Source organism: Emys orbicularis, chromosome 24, assembly GCF_028017835.1.
Source record: "Emys orbicularis isolate rEmyOrb1 chromosome 24, rEmyOrb1.hap1, whole genome shotgun sequence".
Taxonomy (NCBI): domain Eukaryota; kingdom Metazoa; phylum Chordata; order Testudines; family Emydidae; genus Emys; species Emys orbicularis.
Window position 1 is genome coordinate 11,158,647 of NC_088706.1, and position 21,474 is coordinate 11,180,120.

The 21,474-nt window shown below is 49.1% G+C and overlaps 1 protein-coding gene across 1 annotated transcript; it reads right to left on the reverse strand.

Moving 5' to 3' along the window:
• Positions 1-2,178: 2,178 nt before the first annotated feature.
• RNF126 (ring finger protein 126) lies at positions 2,179-20,482 on the reverse strand. Its single transcript, XM_065421974.1, has 9 exons — positions 20,377-20,482; positions 12,198-12,256; positions 9,949-10,012; positions 8,511-8,755; positions 7,366-7,434; positions 7,206-7,275; positions 5,856-5,949; positions 3,646-3,761; positions 2,179-3,402 (listed from the first exon to the last, which is right to left on the reverse strand). Exons 1-9 carry the CDS (start codon positions 20,449-20,451, stop codon positions 3,253-3,255), a joined length of 942 nt encoding a protein of 313 aa, XP_065278046.1. The 5' UTR covers positions 20,452-20,482; the 3' UTR covers positions 2,179-3,252.
• Between the last annotated feature and the right edge of the window lie 992 nt (positions 20,483-21,474).

The following is a 21,474-nucleotide window of genomic DNA, read 5'->3' on the forward strand; positions in this document are numbered from 1 at the left end:
AAACAATGAGAGAGGTACGTACTTCCTCGCTTACCGTTAACCTGACTGGGGCGATAACGCACATGACCAGCGACACTTTAGATGGCAGGGTGAACTATTTCTGGTTTTTGCAGATGGGAGGAGGGGAAAGGGAATGGGAGCTGGCTCCACTGGTGTGGGACTGGAAGTTACTGAAAGGGAGGGAAAAGAGGTGACAGACAGACTGGAGGAGAGATGGAGAAAGGTGGCTGGAAGAGGAAGAAAGCCAACCGGTCTTAACCAGGAGCATATTTCCCTGAGCACAATGGCAAGGGCAGAATAAAAGTTTAGTTACAACATAAAGGCATCAAGTATCAGGGGGTAGCCGTGTTAGTCTGTATCCACAAAAACAATGAGGAGTCTGGTGGCACCTTAAAGACTAACAGATGTATTTGGGCATAAGCTTTCGTGGGTAAAAAACCCACTTCTTCAGATGCATCTGAAGAAGTGGGGTTTTTACCCACGAAAGCTTATGCCCAAATCCATCTGTTAGTCTTTAAGGTGCCACCAGACTCCTTGGTGTTTTTAACATAAAGGCCAGATCCTCCCCTTGACCTTTGTGCAAATCTCCCGTTGAGCCCAGTGGTAGCTCTGCTGTGGAGCGAGGAGAGTACGGAGTCCTAAAATTTACACCCCGAGCCACAGATCTTAACTAAAGGTATAAGCCAGGTCCCCTTGGCCCCCCTACCCCAGAGTCAGAATAAAAGCCTTCCCATGAAGACTAGGTTAGCCGGGTCAGTACGTGACCTGGCTGACTGCCACTAGACACCCAATCATCTTTAGGACGTTTTAGCTTTGCCACAACCAGATTGTTTGAAACCTCTGGGCCTGTTGCTCCACCTGCTGGCAACACACAAAACTGCAACTGTGAGTTTGCAGGGTATAACAGCTTCTTCCTGTTAAAAACCTCACATTACTTGGGGCTAGTCCACACTACAGGGCCGGCGCAACCCATTAGGCGACCTAGGCAGTCGCCTAGGGCGCTAACATTTGGGGGGCGGCAGCCGGATCTTTGGCCGCCCCGGTCATCGGCGGTATTTCGGGGGCGGGACCTTCCGCCGCCTCTGTGGGGGGCGGTATTTCGGGGGTGGGACCTTCCGCCGCCTAGGGCAGCAAAAAAGCTGGCAGCGTTCCTGCCACACTACAAAGGCTTTGGGCGAAGTCCCCTAGGGGAGATGCAGCTTATACCAGCAAAAGGAGTTCTTCTGTTAAACCATCTCCCCGAATGACATTAGCTATACCAGAAAGAGTCCCTTTTGCGGTAGAAGATGTGTCTACACAAAGGGTTTTGCTGGCAAAGCCATGAGTTAGGGGGGTGATTTTTTCCACACTCCTGACATAGCTACATTGGTAAAACCTGTCAACCTGGCCTTGGAGATGAGAGAATGCTCATGTGCCTTGCCACACGGTCCCACCCTGGAGGAAAAGGCTCTCTCTGCAGCGGACTCCTTACCCATCTTCCTTCCCCCGTACACTTCTGTGAAGGCCTTCAACACACATTGCATATCACACACCCATTGATCTTGGCTAAGACTCCAGGATTCCTTCTAAGGCCAGACCATGTCAGTGTGGCGAGCTCTCAAGAGCAGATTTGTTTTTGAGAATCCACCACTTGACTCCAGAAATAAGCTTCTACCTCTCACCCTGAAGACACATCATTCAGCATCTTCTGTGGTCCGACAGCTAGATTTCCCACCTGGCTCTCCCTGCTGACTGTGCAGCCCCAGAGCTCAGTTGGAGCCGCACACCCATAGTGCTTCTTTGGGGTCTTCCATGGGATCAGTTGCTTCACTTAATCCTCCAGCTACAGCTTGTGTCACAGCCTCCCCTTTACATGGGGCAGGACCCTCTATCCCGCAGGCAGGCCTGGAAAACCCCCATCTACAACGGTTCCTACTACGGATGCCTTCAGAATCACACCATCCGCCACTAAAACTTCAGCTTCAAAGTGATCAGAACAGTAAATGGAATATGTCCTGCCCCCAACCCATGAAAACGTAACTTTGAGCATACTCGCTCTGACTTCCTCCCTCCAGAATGGATCCGATTAAAAAACCTCATACCAAATCAAAAACCCCCAGATCAGGACAAAAGTTCCCCCCACCACCCTCCCCCCAGCAAACCAACTCTTGCAAGGAAACCGATTCACAAGCTCCTGGGAATTTTTAAAGCAGCTGTATTTTGAAGTAGCTTTGAAATACATTTTTCTCAAGCGTCCCTTGCTCTGTATTTGATCTGATCACGATGGTGTTTGGCTGGTCCTCACTCTGGTACAACTCCAGTCCTGCAGCCAACACTCCACATCCAGGGTGAGAGAAGGGCAGGACTGCAGGGGTTGGCAGGAGGGGTAGAAATACAAAAACCGAACAAGAATGCTGCAGTTTCTATCCCGCAGCCGACAGCGCTTGACGATTTGCAGGCTGGCAATGTACACGGGCGTTGGTCAGTAGGAACCTAGTGCTAAAGAAGTCACCGTGTACCAGCCTATGGCACGCTGGGGAGGGAACGAGGGCACAATGATCTCAGGGCAGGCTGCCCTGCCGCTGGGAAGGTATAGTACAGTACTCAGACGAGCTTACCCTGTATTTATCCACAAATCATGCATACCTTCTTGTTGAGCTGAAATGTCCATTTATTTAACAGCAGTAATAATTTAAAATTATAAAAACCCTTTCGGTGTTGACTATGAGAAGGGTGAAGTTATAAAGAAAACAAAAAGGGACTGTGGCAGGGGAGGGAGGGATAGCTGTCTATTCCAAGAGTTCACATTTTCTGTGGCAACTCCTCCACCCTCACTCGTCCTCCCCACCTGGAAATCCTCGGAGCAAACCAGATTTTGTTACACTGTCATTTTAAAGGTTTAAAACTTCAAAGCATAAGGGATGGAGGAGCGGGGGCCAGAATATAAAGAGCGGAATCTCAAAACCATACAAACCACCTTCCCCCAGTTGGAGTCGCAGCCAATCGCTCAGCACCTTGGGTTTCCAATTTGTGAAGCTTAACGGCCTTTCACGGCAGTTTTAAGAGTCCACGCGGCGACGCGATGAATTCAGAGAACTTCCTCCCACTGGAGAGCATGAGGTGTCTCGTCTCTGAAGAACCAGGGGCCTCGTGAGGGAATTTCTGGGTTTCAGTTCCCCCCCTTGCTCCGCTCCGGAAGGCCCTTAGTTGCTTATGTTGGCTAGGGAGGAAGGGCTATGGACAGGGAACGCGGGACAGGGGCTGGGCTAGGATTCATGAGTTGTTTGACGAGTTTTCATTACTTGGTGAGCTGGAGGAAGAGGAAGACGACGAGGAGGAGAAATTCATCCCTGTGAGTCCTGGGGGATTCGTGGCAGTGTTTTGTCCACTTAAACTTTTCCGGCACACGGGGCATGTGTCGTGCTTTGGAGATTAAAAAAAAAAAAAAATCAAGAGAGAAAGGATTAGACATAGGACATGGGAACAGTGCGAGTAACAGCCGGTCACGCTGCTGACTGCCTCCTTCTTCAGAGCCAAAAGGCTGCTCACGCTCAGGCATCATCAGGATATAGAAATATTTACCAATGAGAACAGTATAATGGAACATGTCCAGAGTATATAATATTCCCCTGGCATCAAAGGGATCCGCACGCTGGTGTAACTAACCTGTTCCAGCCAAGGGACTATACAGCCATTGTGGAATAGATGATTGCAGGGTAATTGCCGGACATTTTCACCAAGTGTGTAATCCTCTTTACATACAGGACACTCGAGCCCGGAACCTGCGAGTCACAAAAACACAAAGCTAAGAATCAAGAGGGCTGACTGCTTGGGAGCAGAATGAGCGCTGGTTTCCCCTCCCATTTCAGAAATCCGTTCAGAGCTGCCCAGCTTTGAAAACTCGCCACGGACGTGCTCCAGCTAACCTGACTCTCTTTATTCTTGACTTAGGCCAGTTACCTGATGACCTTTCTCAGTCTCCCCAGCACTGGGGAGAAAGCTACTGCCTCCAGAGCTTCTGCCACTTGGGATAGCTGCCTGTATCTCTCCACCTTACTCCCAAATTCCTCTCCTTCCTTACCTATATTTTCTCTCTTACTCCCTTTCGCAACATGCTGCTGCCAGTGTTTCAGGTGTAGGCTTGGAAAGATTCAATTTTTTATTTTTAAATGTCAATGTCATTGTACACACAAACCCACGAAAAAATATTTCCATCAACAATCATCAAAATTTACACACCGGTAAAGAAAGAAAAAGGCTGTTTGAGAACCTATTAGAATTTGAGTTAAGGAAACGTACCTTGTATATTTTGACATATGTGGTCGACAATTTGTATTTCAACAATTACAAAACTAACTTTGTGACTCTCAGCGAATACTGTCATTCAATAAGTATTGTCCAACCCCTCCCATCATTCCCCCATTGTGAAGCTAGAAATAAAAAAAAAAGCTTAAAAATAAACACCGATAGTATAAAAACTAAAAATCAAAGTCTGCCAAGCCTAATTCTATATTAAACCTAACAGAGTCAAATATCTATTCCTGTAAGCCAGTCTGCCCAGCATTTTACTATGCACTGCTATGACAGCCAGCAAACACCATTCACTGCTCCCAAGAGATGTTTACACGCAGGGGCTGCACCAGCGCTGACCGTTTCAGGAGAATTTCACAGCTGCAGTCCCACTGGGTGCATTTTTACGGCTGTCTCATGTAATGCTGCTTATAGCCCATCTAGAAGAGACAGGGGCAGAGGCTTGCAGCCTGACCAGAACCTGACTACAGGTGTCAGATGAGGCATGAAAAGAACTTGACGCTCTCACGCTCGGGTTTGGACTTTGAGGAAGCAAGGGAAGGATCCGGTTCCCTGTCCCCAGAGCTCAGTGGAGGTGGCAGCAGCTGGCTGAAGGAGTCGGCGGACAGCGGCCCGGCTCTGCCATGGAAGGGGGCAGCACGAGGAGACTCGGAGTGCACCAGGAGCCCACGTTGTGCTGCTGTGCAGGTAGGGGTGGGATACACATAGCACAGCACAGCAGGCGTGGGACGATGCTGGCTTAGCCAGGCAGGTGGGCTGGATTCCTTCCCCGTCCTGCCTGCCTGCCAGGACACTCCGTGGCCAAAGGCGCTAGGGCTGTCTGAAGCTGCTGCCAGGCAGCCGAGCTCCCTGCAGGGGCATGCCTCAGACTGGGCTCCCCAGTCCTGTAGGAAGGAGCCCCAGCGGAGTGCGACATGTCATGTACCATGTGCACCCAGCAGTGGCAGGGACAGAACCTCCTGGGGGGTGAGTGGAGTGCGGGGGTGGAGACCAGACAGCATAGGGCTCCTGGCCCAGAGTCCGGCACAGCGTGCGCGAGAGCCGTGCTACCTGAAACAAAACCAATGGGCCCCACCCAACTACAAGCATCAGGTTTGGGTCAGGTGTGAAAACTCCTCAACAGGTTCGGTCTGGGCTTTAAAATGAGGATTGAGCCAATCTCTACGCAGTGGTAAGCATGCTGCCGGCTGTTCTACACCACCACTCCTACCAGTGGCACTACAGCGGTGTGAGATTCCCCTAAAAAGCGACAATGCCCAGGAGATAGTAAAGACCTCTCATTTCCAAGAGAGTCCCCCAACTTCTCTGCTGGCTCCAACGTTTATACGCGTCTAGCTACGTTAGCTGCTAAAGCTGGGGCAGTTAACTGCCTAGTGCAAACGTATCAGCTTTACAGTGCTTCCTTCAGGCAGGCGTATGAGAGAGAGCTGTGCCCAGTTCTGCCTCTGGAATTCTTTAGCCCTACGACAGATTAGGAGCCAACATGAAAATCCCAAGGGAAAAACCACATGAAAGCTTTGCAAAGCTCTTTGTTGGATGACTCGCTGAGGAGGCAGGGGACGTACCTACGTGTTCCTCTGTTATCTGAACGGTGGGGAGCGCTTGGATCTTCTCTTTGTCTGCTGGAGGCGGCCCAGTGTTTTCAAATTGATTTAATAACTGAAAGACAAAACGCCATACAGTACAGGAAAACGACACCGGCTGGATGGTACACAGGATTTGTTAGGTTAAGGTATTGAGACATCTAACCCAGTGTCCTGTCACCTGCTTCTACTGCTGGCTAACTCCTGATGCTTCAAATATTAATTCCCCACCATGGAGCTGGGCAACTTTGCAGAGCTGCACCGAGGAGAAAAATTCCATCCTGACCTCTGAATGGACCAGCTGACAACCCTCAGCATGAGATTTAACATGCGCATAGACGGCGGGGACCACAAGTCTTGAACCCTGGTCCACAGGGCTCTTCCAACCTGCCACCCAGGGACCTGCTAGCAGTTGCCAGAATAGAAGCCCCTGGCAGAGGACTCCAGTCCTGGAATCTGATTGGCAGAATGCTGGAGGTCCTGATTGGTTCACAACTTCTATATAAACCCAGCACAGGAACAGGAAGTTGTGCATGCAACGGGGATCTCCCTGCTTTGGGCTGCTTCCTAATTCCTGACTCCTGCTCCAACCACTAGGTCTGACCGCCCATGCCCCAGTCATGACAATTCGTCTTAGAACTCTCCAGCAGTGAATTCCACTTGCCGAACACATGCTACAGGAATGATTTCCTCTTAATGTTTTTAAATTTAAAACATTGTTCCTGCCACAAATTTAATGGGTGCCTTTGTTATCGGACAGCATGAGGAATACCAGGAGCAGAATCAAGTGCGGCCCTCTCTTCTACCTTCCTAAATCACCAACAGCCATAAAACAGGTTGTCAGCTTGTGGCAGACAGGAGAACATGCTTGTCTTTTGGAACCACAACCAAGCCCCGACTGAAACATGTTTCTGGTCACACTGTTCCCCCTAGGTGCAGATCTTGGGTTTTCAAATACATTGCTTCCTTTAGGAAACAGTTACTGAAAAGCCTCATTCCAGGATAAGCCACTGCAGGGGAAGTAAACAGAGCGCTCCCTACTGGTGCATTTCAAGACACATGAATCATGAAACATGAAACAAAAGACATTTTCCCTGGCAATGGAGTGCAAACCTAAGCTCCTTGTGTAGACACTTTTATACACATTGACTCAACGGTAGGGTTTGGAGGCATACTGGACTGTAAGTCCCTACTAACCAAGACAGATGTCAGTGCTACCCCTCTATGGAAGGGAGAAGGGTAGATTCTTAGAGAAAGGGCTCCACTCCAGTACCAATCACTGCACACGAGCATCCCCCAGTGGCATACGCATAGAACAGGTGCCAGTTTTACCTGTGTAATAATTGCATCCAAGCCATTGGCACCCCAGGCATAGTCCATTGGATTCGAATGCAAGACTCCCCTTTAAGAATAAAGACAACAGGGTGTTAGTCTCCACTGGGACTACACACAACCAGACCTTTAGGTAGAGTAACCCGTAACTCCAACTCACCAAGGGCCTAGTCCTAGGTTTGGTATTGTTGTAGGTGCAATAATGCCATTGACCAGCTGCTGTATAATTCTGAAAGACAGCAAAATCAAAATCAAATAAGAACTAGGATCCACTAAATCCCACAAACAGCCTGGAAGTCCAGAGTAGCTAGGAAATACTGTGGTACCATCAGGGGGAACGAAAGGTAAGACACGGTATCCGGCTTAAGATGCAACTGCATCCAAGGGTACGTCTACACTACCCGCCAGATCGGCGGGTAGTGATCAAGCTATCAGGGATCAATTTATCGCGTCTAGTGTAGATGCGATAAATCGATCCCCGATCGCTTTGCCATCAACTCCGGAACTCCACCACAGCGAGAGGCAGAAGCGGAGTCGACGGGGGAGCGGCGGCCGTCGATCCCGCGCCGCGAGGACGCGAAGTAAGTGATTCTAAGTCGATCTAAGATACGTCGACTTCAGCGACGCTATTCTCGTAGCTGAAGTTGCGTATCTTAGATCGATCCCTCCCCCCCCCCCCCCACAGTGTAGACCACGCCCTAGTGACTACTTATTTCTTGCCACAGAAAGAAGTCGAAGGATTTTATTCAGAGAGGAACATTTTCCTACACAAAGGTGGGAAGTGGACAGTGTCTCTGGGATCCTACTTTTTAGCATAGGCCTAGGAGGCAGCAGCATTTCCAACTGCTGATTGCAAAGAGCGGAGAAATTCACCAGTGATCGGACACATCAGCTGGGTTTCATGCTGCTTTGCCCACAAGTGACCAAGCTCAAGGAAAAGAATCAGGGCAGACAGATGCTTATTCAGTCTAGGGCATCTTTTAGTTAAAAGCTCTCAGGTATATTCCCTTCTTTGTGGTATGACCTATTGTAGAGTACAGGTAAACCATGGCCAATTTCACTCAAGATACAGGCTTGATAAGGGTTCTAGTCCGGCTGAAATGTAATCTTCCAAAAGCAGCTGTTTGCATGGAAAGTAAGACATCTGTGAAGGAGAAGAACGCGACACAGGAAGCTTTTAGTGGGGGCTAGTCCTCGTGAATGGAGAACACAAACAAATGTTATGGTTCTCAGCTAAACCCCTTTAAAAAGAAAATCAAGCCCTGGTCACTGAGCAGAGCCCTAGAAAGCGAAACCACCTCTCACCCTTCTAGCGTTGGGACTCCCTCGTGCCTGCCAGTGGCACGCCGTGCAGTGAGGCGGGCTCGGGGCTGCCTTGCGCCATATCTGTGCCGAGACTGGTGCTCTCTGTCCCGCCGGTTCTCGGAGTCCCTGTTGTCTTCAGATTGGCCACTGGACCCAAAGGCAGGAAACTCAAAGCTGTCATCAAAAATCCCAAAGGCGAACTGGCCATAGCCCTGTGGCAAGGTGAATAAGTGCTGATCCACGTTCTGTAGTGAAGGGAATTCAAGGCAGATTGGTCACAAGGAGCAAGCTTTTACTTCTACTAACAATATTCAGGTCCCAACAAAGGCCTCTGTGATGAAACAAAGCCAAACTCTGCAGACAGCCTCCAGCATCACAGCTGAGGGCTCTGTGCTGAGAAGCAGCCCTGTAATGAGCAGACAGCATCGGCCGAGATTAAATTTAGGAAATAACCATTATTTTTCTGATACCACTGTGTGGCACTGAGGCTAACTGCTGACTCTTTAAACCAGAGGTGGGCAAACTACGGCCCGTGGGACCGTCCTGCCCGGCCCTTGAGCTCCCAGCCAGGGAGGCTAGCCCCCAGCCCCCTCCCCTGCTGTCCCCCCTCCCCAGCAGCTACGCCACCGCGCAGGCAGCGCTCTGGGTGGCGGGGTTGCGTGCTCCTGCCGAGCAGAGCGTCAGTGTGTCTACCTCCAGCCGGGCGGCGCGGCTGCCAGACATGCTGTTCTGAGCAGCATGGTAAGGGGGCCGGAGGGTGGATAAGGGGCGGGAGGTTCTGGGGGGGCAGTCAGGGGACAGGGAGCAGGGGGCGGACGGATGGGGCGGAGGTTCTGGGGGGCGGACGGGGGGCGGAGGATAAGCATGGGAGTCCCGGGGGGCCTGTCAGGGGACGGGGGTGTGGATAGAGGTCAGAGCAGTCAGGGGGCTAGGAGCAGGAGGGTTGGATGGGGGTGGGGTCCCGGGGGCGATCAGGGGACAAGGAGCGGGGGGGTTGGATGGGTCAGGGGTTCTGAGGGGGGCAGTCAGGGAGCGGAAACTGGGAGGTGTCAGATAGGGGGCGGGAGCCAGGCTATTTGGGGAGGCACAGCCTTCCCTACCCGGCCCTCCATACAGTTTTGCAACCCCAATGTGGCCCTCAGGCCAAAAAGTTTGCCCACCCCTGCCTTAAACGGTGACCACGGCATACCCAGATAAACAGTTCAATATACCACAGCCTGGCTCCCCCTAACAAAAGCGGGATATGGGGAGACGCAGCTGTCCACCGAGAAGAATGCCATATTTAGAGAGTTCTAGAAGCGGCGCTTGGATGATATTTACCCCCAAACTTTGACAAAATCCAGGGGACATAATAAAATGATCTGTCTGTGGAAAACATTCAGATCCAATGGCAAGAAAAAAATAATCTAGCAGGGGCTGGGGAGCTGCTATTACTCACCTCGAATGGATGCCTGCTCTGATCGCTGGTCGACGCGGAAGAGCTGGAACCATTCTCAGCATTCCTGAGAAGAGCGAACAGCATCGGTTAGACTCAGAAATGCTGACTCGCGACGCGCGGGGTCGATGGAAAGCCTTTTGCAGCAGAGGGAAGCAAGGGATGGGATCTCGGTAGGGGCAAACGTCACACCAGTTTACGAGTTGTGCAAAACCATTTCACAGGCAACACATTATTTTCTCATCAGCTGCTGTTTCCCACTGCAATCGCTCATGTAATTTTTGTTTCTTGCTGTTCCTTACTTCCCTGAATATTCAGATCTTTCCCCCTCTTGTTGATTGCCTTGTGCACATCTCATGAAGCTGCAGAACAGTAACTTTGCTAGAGAAGGCCCACCTGTTACATCAGCCAAGCATTCCTCTACCCACTCCACCCCTAGGCAACTCAGCTACGTTCTCCAGAGCACCATGAGGGTAAGATTTAGGATGCCAACATCACAACGATGCAAACACGCTTAATGCTGCTGTTGCAAACCCACTCGTTGGAACCAGTCCTCTTTTCTGCACTGCAAAATCACATGACCAGTCAGAGAATGACAGTTAGCAAATGATTACAAGAGAACTATTAACAATACATAGCGCTATGCTTTCAAAGAGCTGTATGAACGTTACTCCTCATGGCTCATGCGTGTGCTAAATGTTATCTTGGTTTTACAGCAGAGTAAACTGAGGTTCAGAGCACCTGATTGACTCTGCCAAAGTCACAGCAAGTCACTCTCAGAGCTAGGATTAGCTAGGCACGATTTCTAGCTCCATCTACCAGACAATGCTGCCTTTCAGCATGGAGCTATGCCTCTGCATGGGTTTAGAAAACCTACTGCAATCCAAAGGAATAACTAATGCACACTTGATACAGTTGACGTAGGCGGAGACTTGCTTATACGTTTAAGAACAAACAAGTGGACCTCTTTAACATCTTGTCACCTTGCACTGTTTAAATCTCAAGGCCACGCTCACTGCAAGTCAAGACCAAGAATTACATTACGCGTAACCTGCACTGGCAAACGCACCATTACAGCCAAAACAGGTCAGCGTGTCCACACATTAAAGCATTTTTTACAAGGCAAAAACCACATCCTGATCACATTCTGTATAACTATGTGTGTATCACTGCTTCCTGCTGTGTGTATGGGATAGTGCAGGGGTTCTCTATCTTTTGTAGTGGTGACCCCTTTCACATAGCAAGCCTCTGAGTGTGACCCCCCTTATAAATGAAAAACACTTTTAATATATTTAACACGACATAAATGCTGGAGGCAAAGCGGGGTTTGGGGTGGAGGCTGACAGCTCGCGACCCCCCATGTAATAACCGCACAACCCCCTGAGGGGTCCCGACCCCCAGTTTGAGAACCCCTGGAATAGTGGGTGTTTCTTCACAGTGGCCTCTGGGACATCATCCGCTCTCTCAGATTTCGGGGGGCGCTACCCCCAATTAACCCACAGCTAGGTGCTACTGTCTACATAGCAGAAAAACGGTTAGAAATCAGCTACTGTCATGCTTATTATTTTATTTAAATTAATATGTATATTTTGGTAGTGCCTAAGGACCAAACAAGATCAGGGCACGATTATGCTGGGCACCCTGCAACACAGAAAAGTAGACGGTCCTGCCCTGAAGAGCTTACAAACCAACTAGACAAGACAGACGCAGGGTGGGGGATGAGGTAGAACATACAAGCAGAGTAAACAATGTGATGGCAGCAAATGGGATTTAAGTTGCATGGTGGGGTTTTTTTTTTTGGGGGGGGGGGTTAGTTAGCAGGGGATCAGTTAAAAGGAAAGAAAAGGGCAGGGGGATGAGGGGTCAAGGCATGGGAGAAGAGAAGGTATGGAGTGAAGCTAAGATGAAGAGACTGTGGGAAAGAGAGAGGTTTGGAGCAAGCAGCCCAGGGCAGAGAAAGTCCAGTCAAAACTGCAGAAAGTTCTCTGAATGTCCACAGGTCACTAGTGAGGATGTCAGGCTTCCATCCATCATGGTTGGGAAACATGGTTGTGGACACAGACTGTGTGTGAGTTAAGTATGTTACAACTTTGGAAAAATCAAGTAGGTTTTCACTGAGAAAAACCAAATATCGTTAGAGGTTGTCCAACCGGTCCCCTTAGTTTGTAACACCTCCCACCCCAGGAAAAGGAAACAGAACAGAGAAGATTCCAAGTTAACGTTCACGGTATCCTTCAGGAACAGCAAATTACCTGGGCTCCTCTGGAAGTTCTTCAATAAAACCAGATTCACACCTTGGGCAAATATAATCCTATAGAAGAGAAAAACTACATGAGAAACGCAGGTGCTAGAAAATAGTTACAGATAGTATCTTCCATATGGAGAAATGGAGAAAAACCCTGCGTTCCATTCTCAAGGATGGATGTTACTGCTAGCCAACAGGCATAAGGCACGGAAAACCTGACTGTGCGCTCAGAATAACATTCTATAAACTAAGAGGTGAAGTCAGGCATTGCGCCACTCCCCAAAGTCCACCATGCTTTAAGTACCAAAGAAGTCACTGTTTTGAGCCACTCTGGCGACAAGCAGGAGCTCTAAGTCCTGGAGAAGGAGGAAGCCATCTTTATGGATTAGATATGGTAGGACATATAGCACTGCAGCCCCGTGTAACACCGGGCTCAAATTATTCACATTTAAGGGGACTAACTAGAAATTGGTCTTAATTCATGCAAGGCCACACCAACTTTCACAATGAGGACCAACATGTAACAATACGTGAAGTTAACAATTCCAGAGAAAATTCCAAACTTCATAACCTCACTCTTACTATCCTTCCCCAGGTAGAGCAGGATTAACTACAAATGTAATAGGCAGCCTTTCTACCTCACACTTTCCGGAGCATTCTTTAGTTTCTGATGGCAACTGAGATGATTTCAGGAGTTCTGTCTGGACTTATTTTGTGCCTTTTATGACGGAAGGCTACAAATCCCAGAATTCCATGCTTGTTTCTCACCCTTTTGTAAAAAGAATCTCTACTTAACAGACTCATGGGATACAGACACATGGCTACATCCTTCTCTATCCACACTGTATTACATGAACCAGTTTTAAATGCTGCATAAAACCATTTCAGGCATAACAGTTTCCCTAGTCAGTGGGAACAGGGCACAACTGTTATCAAATCATGTTTTAAAAGCATTCTGTTATGCAGAGATTAGATTATAGACCACAGAAAGTCAAGCACCCTTTATAACAGTTTTTAAATCATTAACGTATGCCTTCAGTCAATGTTCCCTCTATTGTTTACATCCATGTGCGGAATTAATTTTGTTATGTGCACCAATATGGAAGTGATGTGTGGCGGGGGTGGGGCCGAGGGATTTGGAGTGTGGGAGGGGGCTCAGGGCTGGGGCAGAGGGTTGGGGTGCAGGGGGGTGAGGGCTTCGGCTGGGGGCTCTGGGGTGGGGCCAGGGATGAGGGGTTCAGGATATGGGAGGGGGCTCAGGGCTGGGGCAGAGGGTTGGGGTGCAGGGGGTGAGGGCTTAGCCTGGGGGTGTGGGCTCTGGGGTGGGGCTGGGGATGAGGGGTTTCGGGTGCAGGCTGCCCCAAGGGGGGGGGGGGGGAGGGGACTCCCTCCAGCCCTCTCTTGCCGCAGCAGCCCTTGATAGCCTGCTGCGCAGCCATGTGGCCGCACAGCTTAGAGGGAACTTGGGCCTTCATCACACTGGCCAGACAAACTTAAGCCTGAAACTGTTTGGAGCATGGTTTAAAAGTGGTTCAGATAACACTGGTTAACCCCCAGCGCAGACAGAGCATTAGAAAGAAGACAGATCTTAATGTAGTCACAGGTGAAGTGAAAGCAAAACCACTGGATTTCCTGGCAAGGCAGCATGCGTACGTGTTGATTTTCAAATGGCTTCTAGAGGACAAACTGTCAGAATGAAAGAGAAACAATGTGGAGTTACAGTTACTGCCAATTATAATGTCAGGAAGAACAAAGAGGAAAGCATTTACTAACAAGAGCTGGGATTTTTCACCACACAGGGTATGTCGACATTGCAATTAGACAACCCAGCTGACTCAGGCATGTGGGGCTGAGAGGCTGTTTAACTGCGGTGTAGAGTTGGGTCTCTGGCTGCAGCCCTGAGCTCTGGGACCCTCCCACCTTGCAGGGTCCTAGAGCCCGGGCTCCAGCCAGAACCCAGATGTCTACACCACAATTTAGAAGCCTCACAGCCCCAGCCAGTTGGCATGGGCCCGCCATGGGTTTATAATTGCAGTGTAGCTCTACCAATGGAGGCTTCAAGGAGACATAAGGGGGTCATTCTGCAACACAAACACTAAAATAACCTCCCACTCTGCATGCTCATTAGAGAAAGCTCGTTCCATCTACCTCTATCGCTCCAAATTTAAGACCGGACCTTTTATAAAGCTCAAACAGTCGGCATGTTCAGAATCGGAATTCCTTCTCAGAGTAAGGGTCTTCTACACCTGCTTTTCTCATTTAGTCCCAGCTTTAGTGAAGCATTTATGTTTAATGACTATTGATGGTTCGATTGCCCCTTTGAGACAGAAGAAACTCAAAGGGCTTAAAATTATACGCAGGACTCACTTGTCACTAAAATGAGCCCCCACAAATAACTACACACAACAATGCTATACAATACAGTGCAGCTGGAGAGAGGAAGTGAAGTGTACCATGCCCAGTTTGAACCAAACAGGACACTTTGGTCATTTATATTTTGCCTACCCTAAGTGGAATTTACTAATTCCACTAATACTAATAGCTGGCTTATCTGAGTTTATCTTTCCAAAGAATGCAGGTGCTGCTTCCCCTACTACTTTTACTTTCAGGATTGTCACACCCAAGAACATAGGGCATGTCTACATTAACCTGCAGCTTGAACTACGGTGGTATGAATAGCAGTGAGTACCAAAGTGCTGTGGACACTGCAGGCATGAATTTAAAGGTCCCAAGTCCAAGAGGACTAAATTAGTGTGAACTCGGGATCTTTACATTTGCACCCGAAGCGCCCAAACGGGGCAGTTACAGCACAGCACTTTGGAGTGCACGGCTGTTCACATCCCTTTAGTCCAAACTGTGGGGTGGTGTAGTCAAGCCCAAAGATATTCCACTTAGGAGCCGAGCTACCTGATTCCCAAAAGGAACAGGATGCAAGTGGCCTGTGCTCACCCTGCTAAGAAGTTTGTGATTCCTTCCCAAGCCATGGGGGAAAAAAAACATTGTAAGACCCTAGCTGTGCACAGCAACACCCAAAATCCATTCGATATTGTCTCTATTCCAGAGAATAAGGAGTCAGCAAGACGCCACCCATCTGTAGGTACTGCCCCTGAATACCACTTAACAGATGCAGCTGCCTCCTCTCCCCCACGGAACTCTCTTTAGATTTGCAGTCATGTTTCTACAAAATACCTGCAACTTGTATTTCAGACGTGTTCCTACCTAACCCAAACGCCTCACAGGGAGTTGGTTAACGGCACACAGGGGAAGGAGTGTACAAAAAACTGGATCAGTCTCTCTCCCTTTGAAATAAACTTCAGCCAATGTCCTCAAATTCCATCAATGCCCCACTCGGATAAGAATTTACAAAACCAATCTATTGCTTTCCATGCTCAGTACCGTGAGCCTGATCAAGAGAAGCAAGTGATTGGCTCCTCTCAGCTTTCCTATTAGAGGGATATAATTTTGCCAACAGGCAGTTCTGAATACAGCAATCAGCAAATTCTTTTGCAGCTGGAACAGCACAATTGCCAAAGTTCGCTGCTCCTCAAACTGTTAGACTCTTTCCTTTTGTAACACATGCAGTGTCAGTTCCACTCTGGTGACTTAGTTTGCTGTCAATAAGAGTGACCTACCTAATTTGGACCTCTGAAACAACTAGCTGCTTGAGCATCAATCAACTGAGCCTGGATTTTCAGCACTGAGCGATGTTAGAAAACAGACAACGGTTGCATTCACCACCAAAAGGATTGCTCCAATTGTTATAGGAAACCCAACTTTGCGTATTACACAAGGCTAGTGACCAATATATCTGGGAGGAAGTATTTTGGGGGGGGATGGAGGGGTGACAACCAACAAATTCCCTATCCACCCTCTCAAAGCTCAAGAGTAGTTAGCAGGAGCATATCAGCCTTTTAGCTCTTAAACTGTATATAAATGTAAAATATAAATCCAATTCTTTCAACCCGGTGAAAAACTGATCAGCGATACAAAGGGTTCATTTCACCCACTGCTCAACTGCAGGTATCCCAGAAGTGAAACAGCAGGTGTTTAAAAGAATGCAGCAACATAACATTGTAGGAAGAACTGTAGGTAGGTGGACTAATTACCCAAGCTGGAATCTGGCCAAGAAATCTATCTTCAGCACGTTTTGAAAAGTACTATGGAATCTCTAATGGGACCAAAGATTAAAGGCCTGAGTTTTATGTATTTCAGAAACAGCACTTCCAGTTGCTGACTCAGGGTATGTCTACACCCAGCCGCTAGTTCGGCGGCTGGGAATCGAAGTTCTGGGTTCGACTTATCGCGTCTTGTCTGGACGCGATAAGTCGAACCAGGAAGTGATCGCCGTCGACTGCGGTACTCCAGCTAGACGAGAGGAGTACCGTGGCGTCGACGGGGGAACCGCGGCGTCGACGGGGGAGCCTGCCTGCCGCGTGTGGACCGAGGTAAGTTCGAACTAAGGTACTTCGAACTTCAGCTACGTTATTCACGTAGCTGAAGTTGCGTACCTTAGTTCGAATTGGGGGGTAAGTGTAGACCAAGCCTCAGAAAGACGAGTGCCACCAGCTGCATCACCATGCTGGATTTCCTCAAGGTCTTCCATTCAAGCAACAACCAGCCCTGTCCTTGGTTAGTTTATGAACCAGTGCTTGACATAAGTCCAAGGTGGCGTATCTAGAAAATCTTGCTATAAACATTCTCTTTCCTGATTTTAAAATAACAGCCAGCAAAGTTTTCATCAAACAGCCACTGAATTGAGGAGTTATCAGGAAAGCTGGATGCTCAAATTAAAGCCTGCCAGGCTAAACATCCTTTAACAAAAATATTAACCTCCCAGTTCAACAGTAGTTTGTCGAAATATCAGGGAATCCCTGCTGTCACACGTGAAAGAAAATGACATCCAGTTAGTGAGTCTGAAGCTGTGGTTAAAAACGTCCGTTACAACATAATCAGACTAGAAAATAAAATATAGTGTTTGATAGTCATACCTAAAAAAATCTCCTCCATATAAAGGGTTAACCAGGTATATTCAGACACACACACACTTGGAGAATCAAGCATCAGTGTGCACTGGAAGGTTTTAGCAGCTGCTGTTCACAGACAAAGATCACATCCTGAGGAGCATTCATAATGTGGTATTTACCTTAAAGCTAAATCATACACAGATGTGGGAGCCTATTTACCAAACAAAAAAACTAGTATTTTTGTAACTTTGGAAGGTTTAAAAAACATCGGGAAAAGGCAGAATCTTTTCACAGTAAGCATCACAGCAACGCTACAGCAACAGCTGAACAGCAACTGATTTAAAGGAGACATTTTTATTTATATTTAAAAATAATTTGACAACCTTCTCAGCAGCCTGTTACAATTACTAGACAATCATTGAACTAATCTAGACACCCTCAAAATATAAAAAACTTGTAAACTTTCCTCTAGTTCATTTTAAGATAAACATACACTCCTCTACACAATCTACTGGCACTAGGTGTCAAGTCTGACACTAAAAGATAGTTTGCAGTGGTGTTGTAGCTGATATGAGAGGGACAAGGTGGGTGAGGGAATATCTTTTATGGGACCAGGTTCAGTTGGTGGAGAGTACAAGCTTTCAAGCTACACAGAGCTCTTTATCAGGTATGAGGCAAAAAAGAGACTTGTTTATCTCAAAATCTTGTACACTTCACCCAGGCTATGTATACACTAGAAAGCTTACAGCACCCGACTGTACCAATGCAGCTGCACCGCTGTAAGATCTCTTGTGTAGCCGCTCTATGCGGATGGGACAGAGCTCTCCTATCAACGTAATTAAACGATCCCCAAAGAGAGGCGGTAGTTATGTTGGCGGGAGAAGCTCTTCGACTGACATAGCACTGTCCACACCGGCGCTTCTGTTGGTGAAACTTGCGTTGCTCAGAGGGGTGGTTTTTTCCACACTCCTGAACAACACAAGTTATACTGTACCAACAAATGTGGTAGTGTACATATAGCCTAACAGAAAATAGATTTTTGGTAGGATTCTGCAACTCAGACTTTACAGCTGGGAGTTTCAAAGAGACCCAAGGGAGTTAGGCACCCAATTCCCATTGAATTAATAAGAACTGAACACCTAACTTCCTTTTGCTCCTTCCAAAACCCCGGCCAAAGGGTGTGGTAAAAGCGCTCTTATGACTATATAAAATGCTATAGATTTGAACACTCAGAAGGAAGATTTAACAAAGTAGTCCAGCACAACCAACCAACCATTCACAGCCCTGTGAATTACTCTAGTAAAGAGACCGGTTGACAGCAACACACATTTACAATACACAGTGAAGCTCTGGGTTGATTTTTAAATATGAATTAAACTGGATTATTTTTGCACACCATTTAAAAAGACTTCCCTAGAAACAATACAACACCGAGAAGCCTCATGGTCTAGTGGCTAGAGTAGGGAAGTGGGTTCTATTTCCAACCTTGGCACTGATGTTTTTATGACCTTGGGTAAATTTCTTAATCTGTTTGAGGGCTCAATTTCCCCAGTAATACCGGAGTAATATTTAGCAACATGTCTAAAGGACCCTGAGATGTTCAGCTGCTAAGCACTCTACTAAAATGTCAAGTATTATATCTGGAACTCACTACCAAGTTCATGGCACATCTTGAGTTTTCACTGTACACCAGATCAGCAAATGAATTTCACTAAAGATAGTATCAGAGGGGTAGCCGCATTAGTCTGGATCTGTGAAAAGCGACAAAGAGTCCCGTGGCACCTTACAGACGTATTGGAGCATAAGCTTTCGTGGGTGAATACCCACTTCGTCAGATGCATACACATCTGACGAAGTGGGTATTCACCCTTGAAAGCTTATGCTCCAATATGTCTGTTAGTCTATAAGGTGCCACAGGACTCTGTCGCTTTTCACTAAAGATAAAAATTCTATTGCAATTAATTTCCTGGCATGATGTGTTAGGAGTTTCAGGACAAATAAAGGCTCAGCATCAAGGGAAAGGCTCATTAACTTCAAAAATAAACTTGATGGGCTGATGACATTTGGCAACTCATTAATAGAACACATCTTGGCTGGATTTCCTACAAGTCATGGTCAAACGTGTTACTTTATCAAAGTCACTTTCATGCCAATAATCAGCACTTTTTTCTCACCATTATGGGGGGAGGGTGTTTCTCTCCTAACAAGTAAAGCTGCATGGGCATTTTAGGTGGAGCTCAAAGCACACTGTTAAAGCACTACAATGAGTATAAGAAACAGTCCTGCGCTGGTCAGTGAAATTATTGTGTTTGCCTCACGGTTGCCCATTCCTACATTCCAAAGAATTACTTTCTCTAAGGGTTACACTCCGCTTTTCTCCACTGACTGTTAATAGAAAATCTTCCTGATAATTGGAGAAACTCTCTCACCCCCCCCCCCATGTTTTTTGTTTGGGGTTTATCTGGTGCACATAGAGTAGTAAACACACAGCTTTAATTTGGAAGAGTGTCACTTAGAACCTCTCCCGCCACATAAATGAAGGCAGTGGGGCAAGAAAAACCCAGAGGCATGGATAGGGTGCCAGGAGACAGCCCCCCTGGGTATTTGGTATAGGCAGCGTTGGGGTGGGCACGTCTTTTGATCAAACATTTTGCAGTGTATGTTACCATGAAACATTGAAGTCACCCTCCCAGTCAAGTTGTCCCAGTTCGAAAGCCTGGGGGAAGGGTGTGTGGGGACAGCCACCGCCTCGCAGTTTAACAGTCAGCAGGATCCCACTCTTCCCAGAACATGGGGGGGGTCCCCTTCACCCTCCTGCTCCCCACCCAAGAGCCCCCAGTCCCCTTTGCTATCTTCCAACCCAGGAAGAGCAAGGGGATGTCCAGCAGGCTAGAAACTCCCCGCTCTCCCCAGCACAGAGCCCATCACCCTCCCAGACTGGCTTCCCTAAACCCCGCCCAGTACAACCTCCCTCCCTCCCTCCCCCTCCAGCCTAGGGGACCCTTTTACACGCCTTCCCCGACCCCCCCCCTCCACCCCAACCCCCTTCATCCCCCCACTTCTCCCCACTGCCCCAGCTCCCCCAGTCTGATCACTCACCCTCCCCAGGCCGCTGCCCCCCAGCGACCCCCTCTCAGCCCCCCATCCCCCAGCTGGCCCGGGCCCCTCCCCCTCACCAACTGCCCGGCCACCCCCCAGCTCAGGCCGCGACCCCCTCCTCACCGGCAGGCGCGGAGCGATCTCGGCCGCGCAGCAGTGGCAGAAGTACCGTCCCGGCTGCGGGGAAGCCTCCGCCATCTTTCCCCGCACGCCACGCCGCCCCGCCCGGCCGGGGGCGACGCACGGCGCGGCTACGGCAGCCGAGCAGGCACGAAAAGGGCTCGTGGTGGGACTGGCGGAAACGCGGGTCGAGATGGGGTGGAGCCTCTGTGACTCGGCGGGAGGGGGGGGCGAAGGGCGGAGCTGCTGAGAGTCTTGAGGGCGGGGCCTCTGGGAGCCCAAAGGGAGGGGGCGGGGCCTCTTTGATTTGAGGGATGGGGCGTTGAGTCTCCTCAGGGGAGAGGGTTGAGGTGGGAAACCACTGGAGGGCATAGCCACGCCCACTGGGGGCTCCTGATGAAGTGGGAGGGGCTAAAACCATTTTGGGAGGAGGAGCTAATTGAGGAGAGGGGGAAGAGCAGGAGGGCTTGGGGAAGGACTCCCCATCTAGGGTCCATGTCCCCTTACTGGACAGGGGCAAGAGGGAGCTGCACAGGGGTATGGGTTGTAGGGGGCTGCATGGGGACGTAGGGGACTGCATAGGGGTAAGGGGTGTAGGAGGCTGCATGGGGGTGTAGGGGACTCCACAGGGGTATGGGGCGTAGGGGACTGCATGGGGGTTTGGGGGGCTGCATAGGGGTGTAGGGGACAGCACGAGTATCGGGTGTAGGGGGCTGCATGGGGGTGTAGGGGACTGCACAGAGGTATGGAGTGTAGGGGGCTGCACGGGGGCAGGGGAGTCCCTCTACCTGTGCCTATTGGGCTCTGTGGGGTCTGCACGGAGGCCTGTCTGCTTGTTGGTCTCAGATACAAAAGAAGCCCCCCACGACAGTGTCTCCCACTACCGCTAAGCCTCAACCACTAGCACGGCCCGGTGCTGACACCCAGCGGCGGGAACGGCTCCTTTGACTGGAGTGCCGGGGCTCTGACGGCTGGTGCCGGGTTTGCTTTTCCATTGGCGAACGTGACGCTCATCTCGATGTGGCCACTCAGCACCAGCACCCCTCTCACATCTGTGGGTGAGTTTTTCCTCTGTAAATGTATGCTTGCAAGCACAAGACT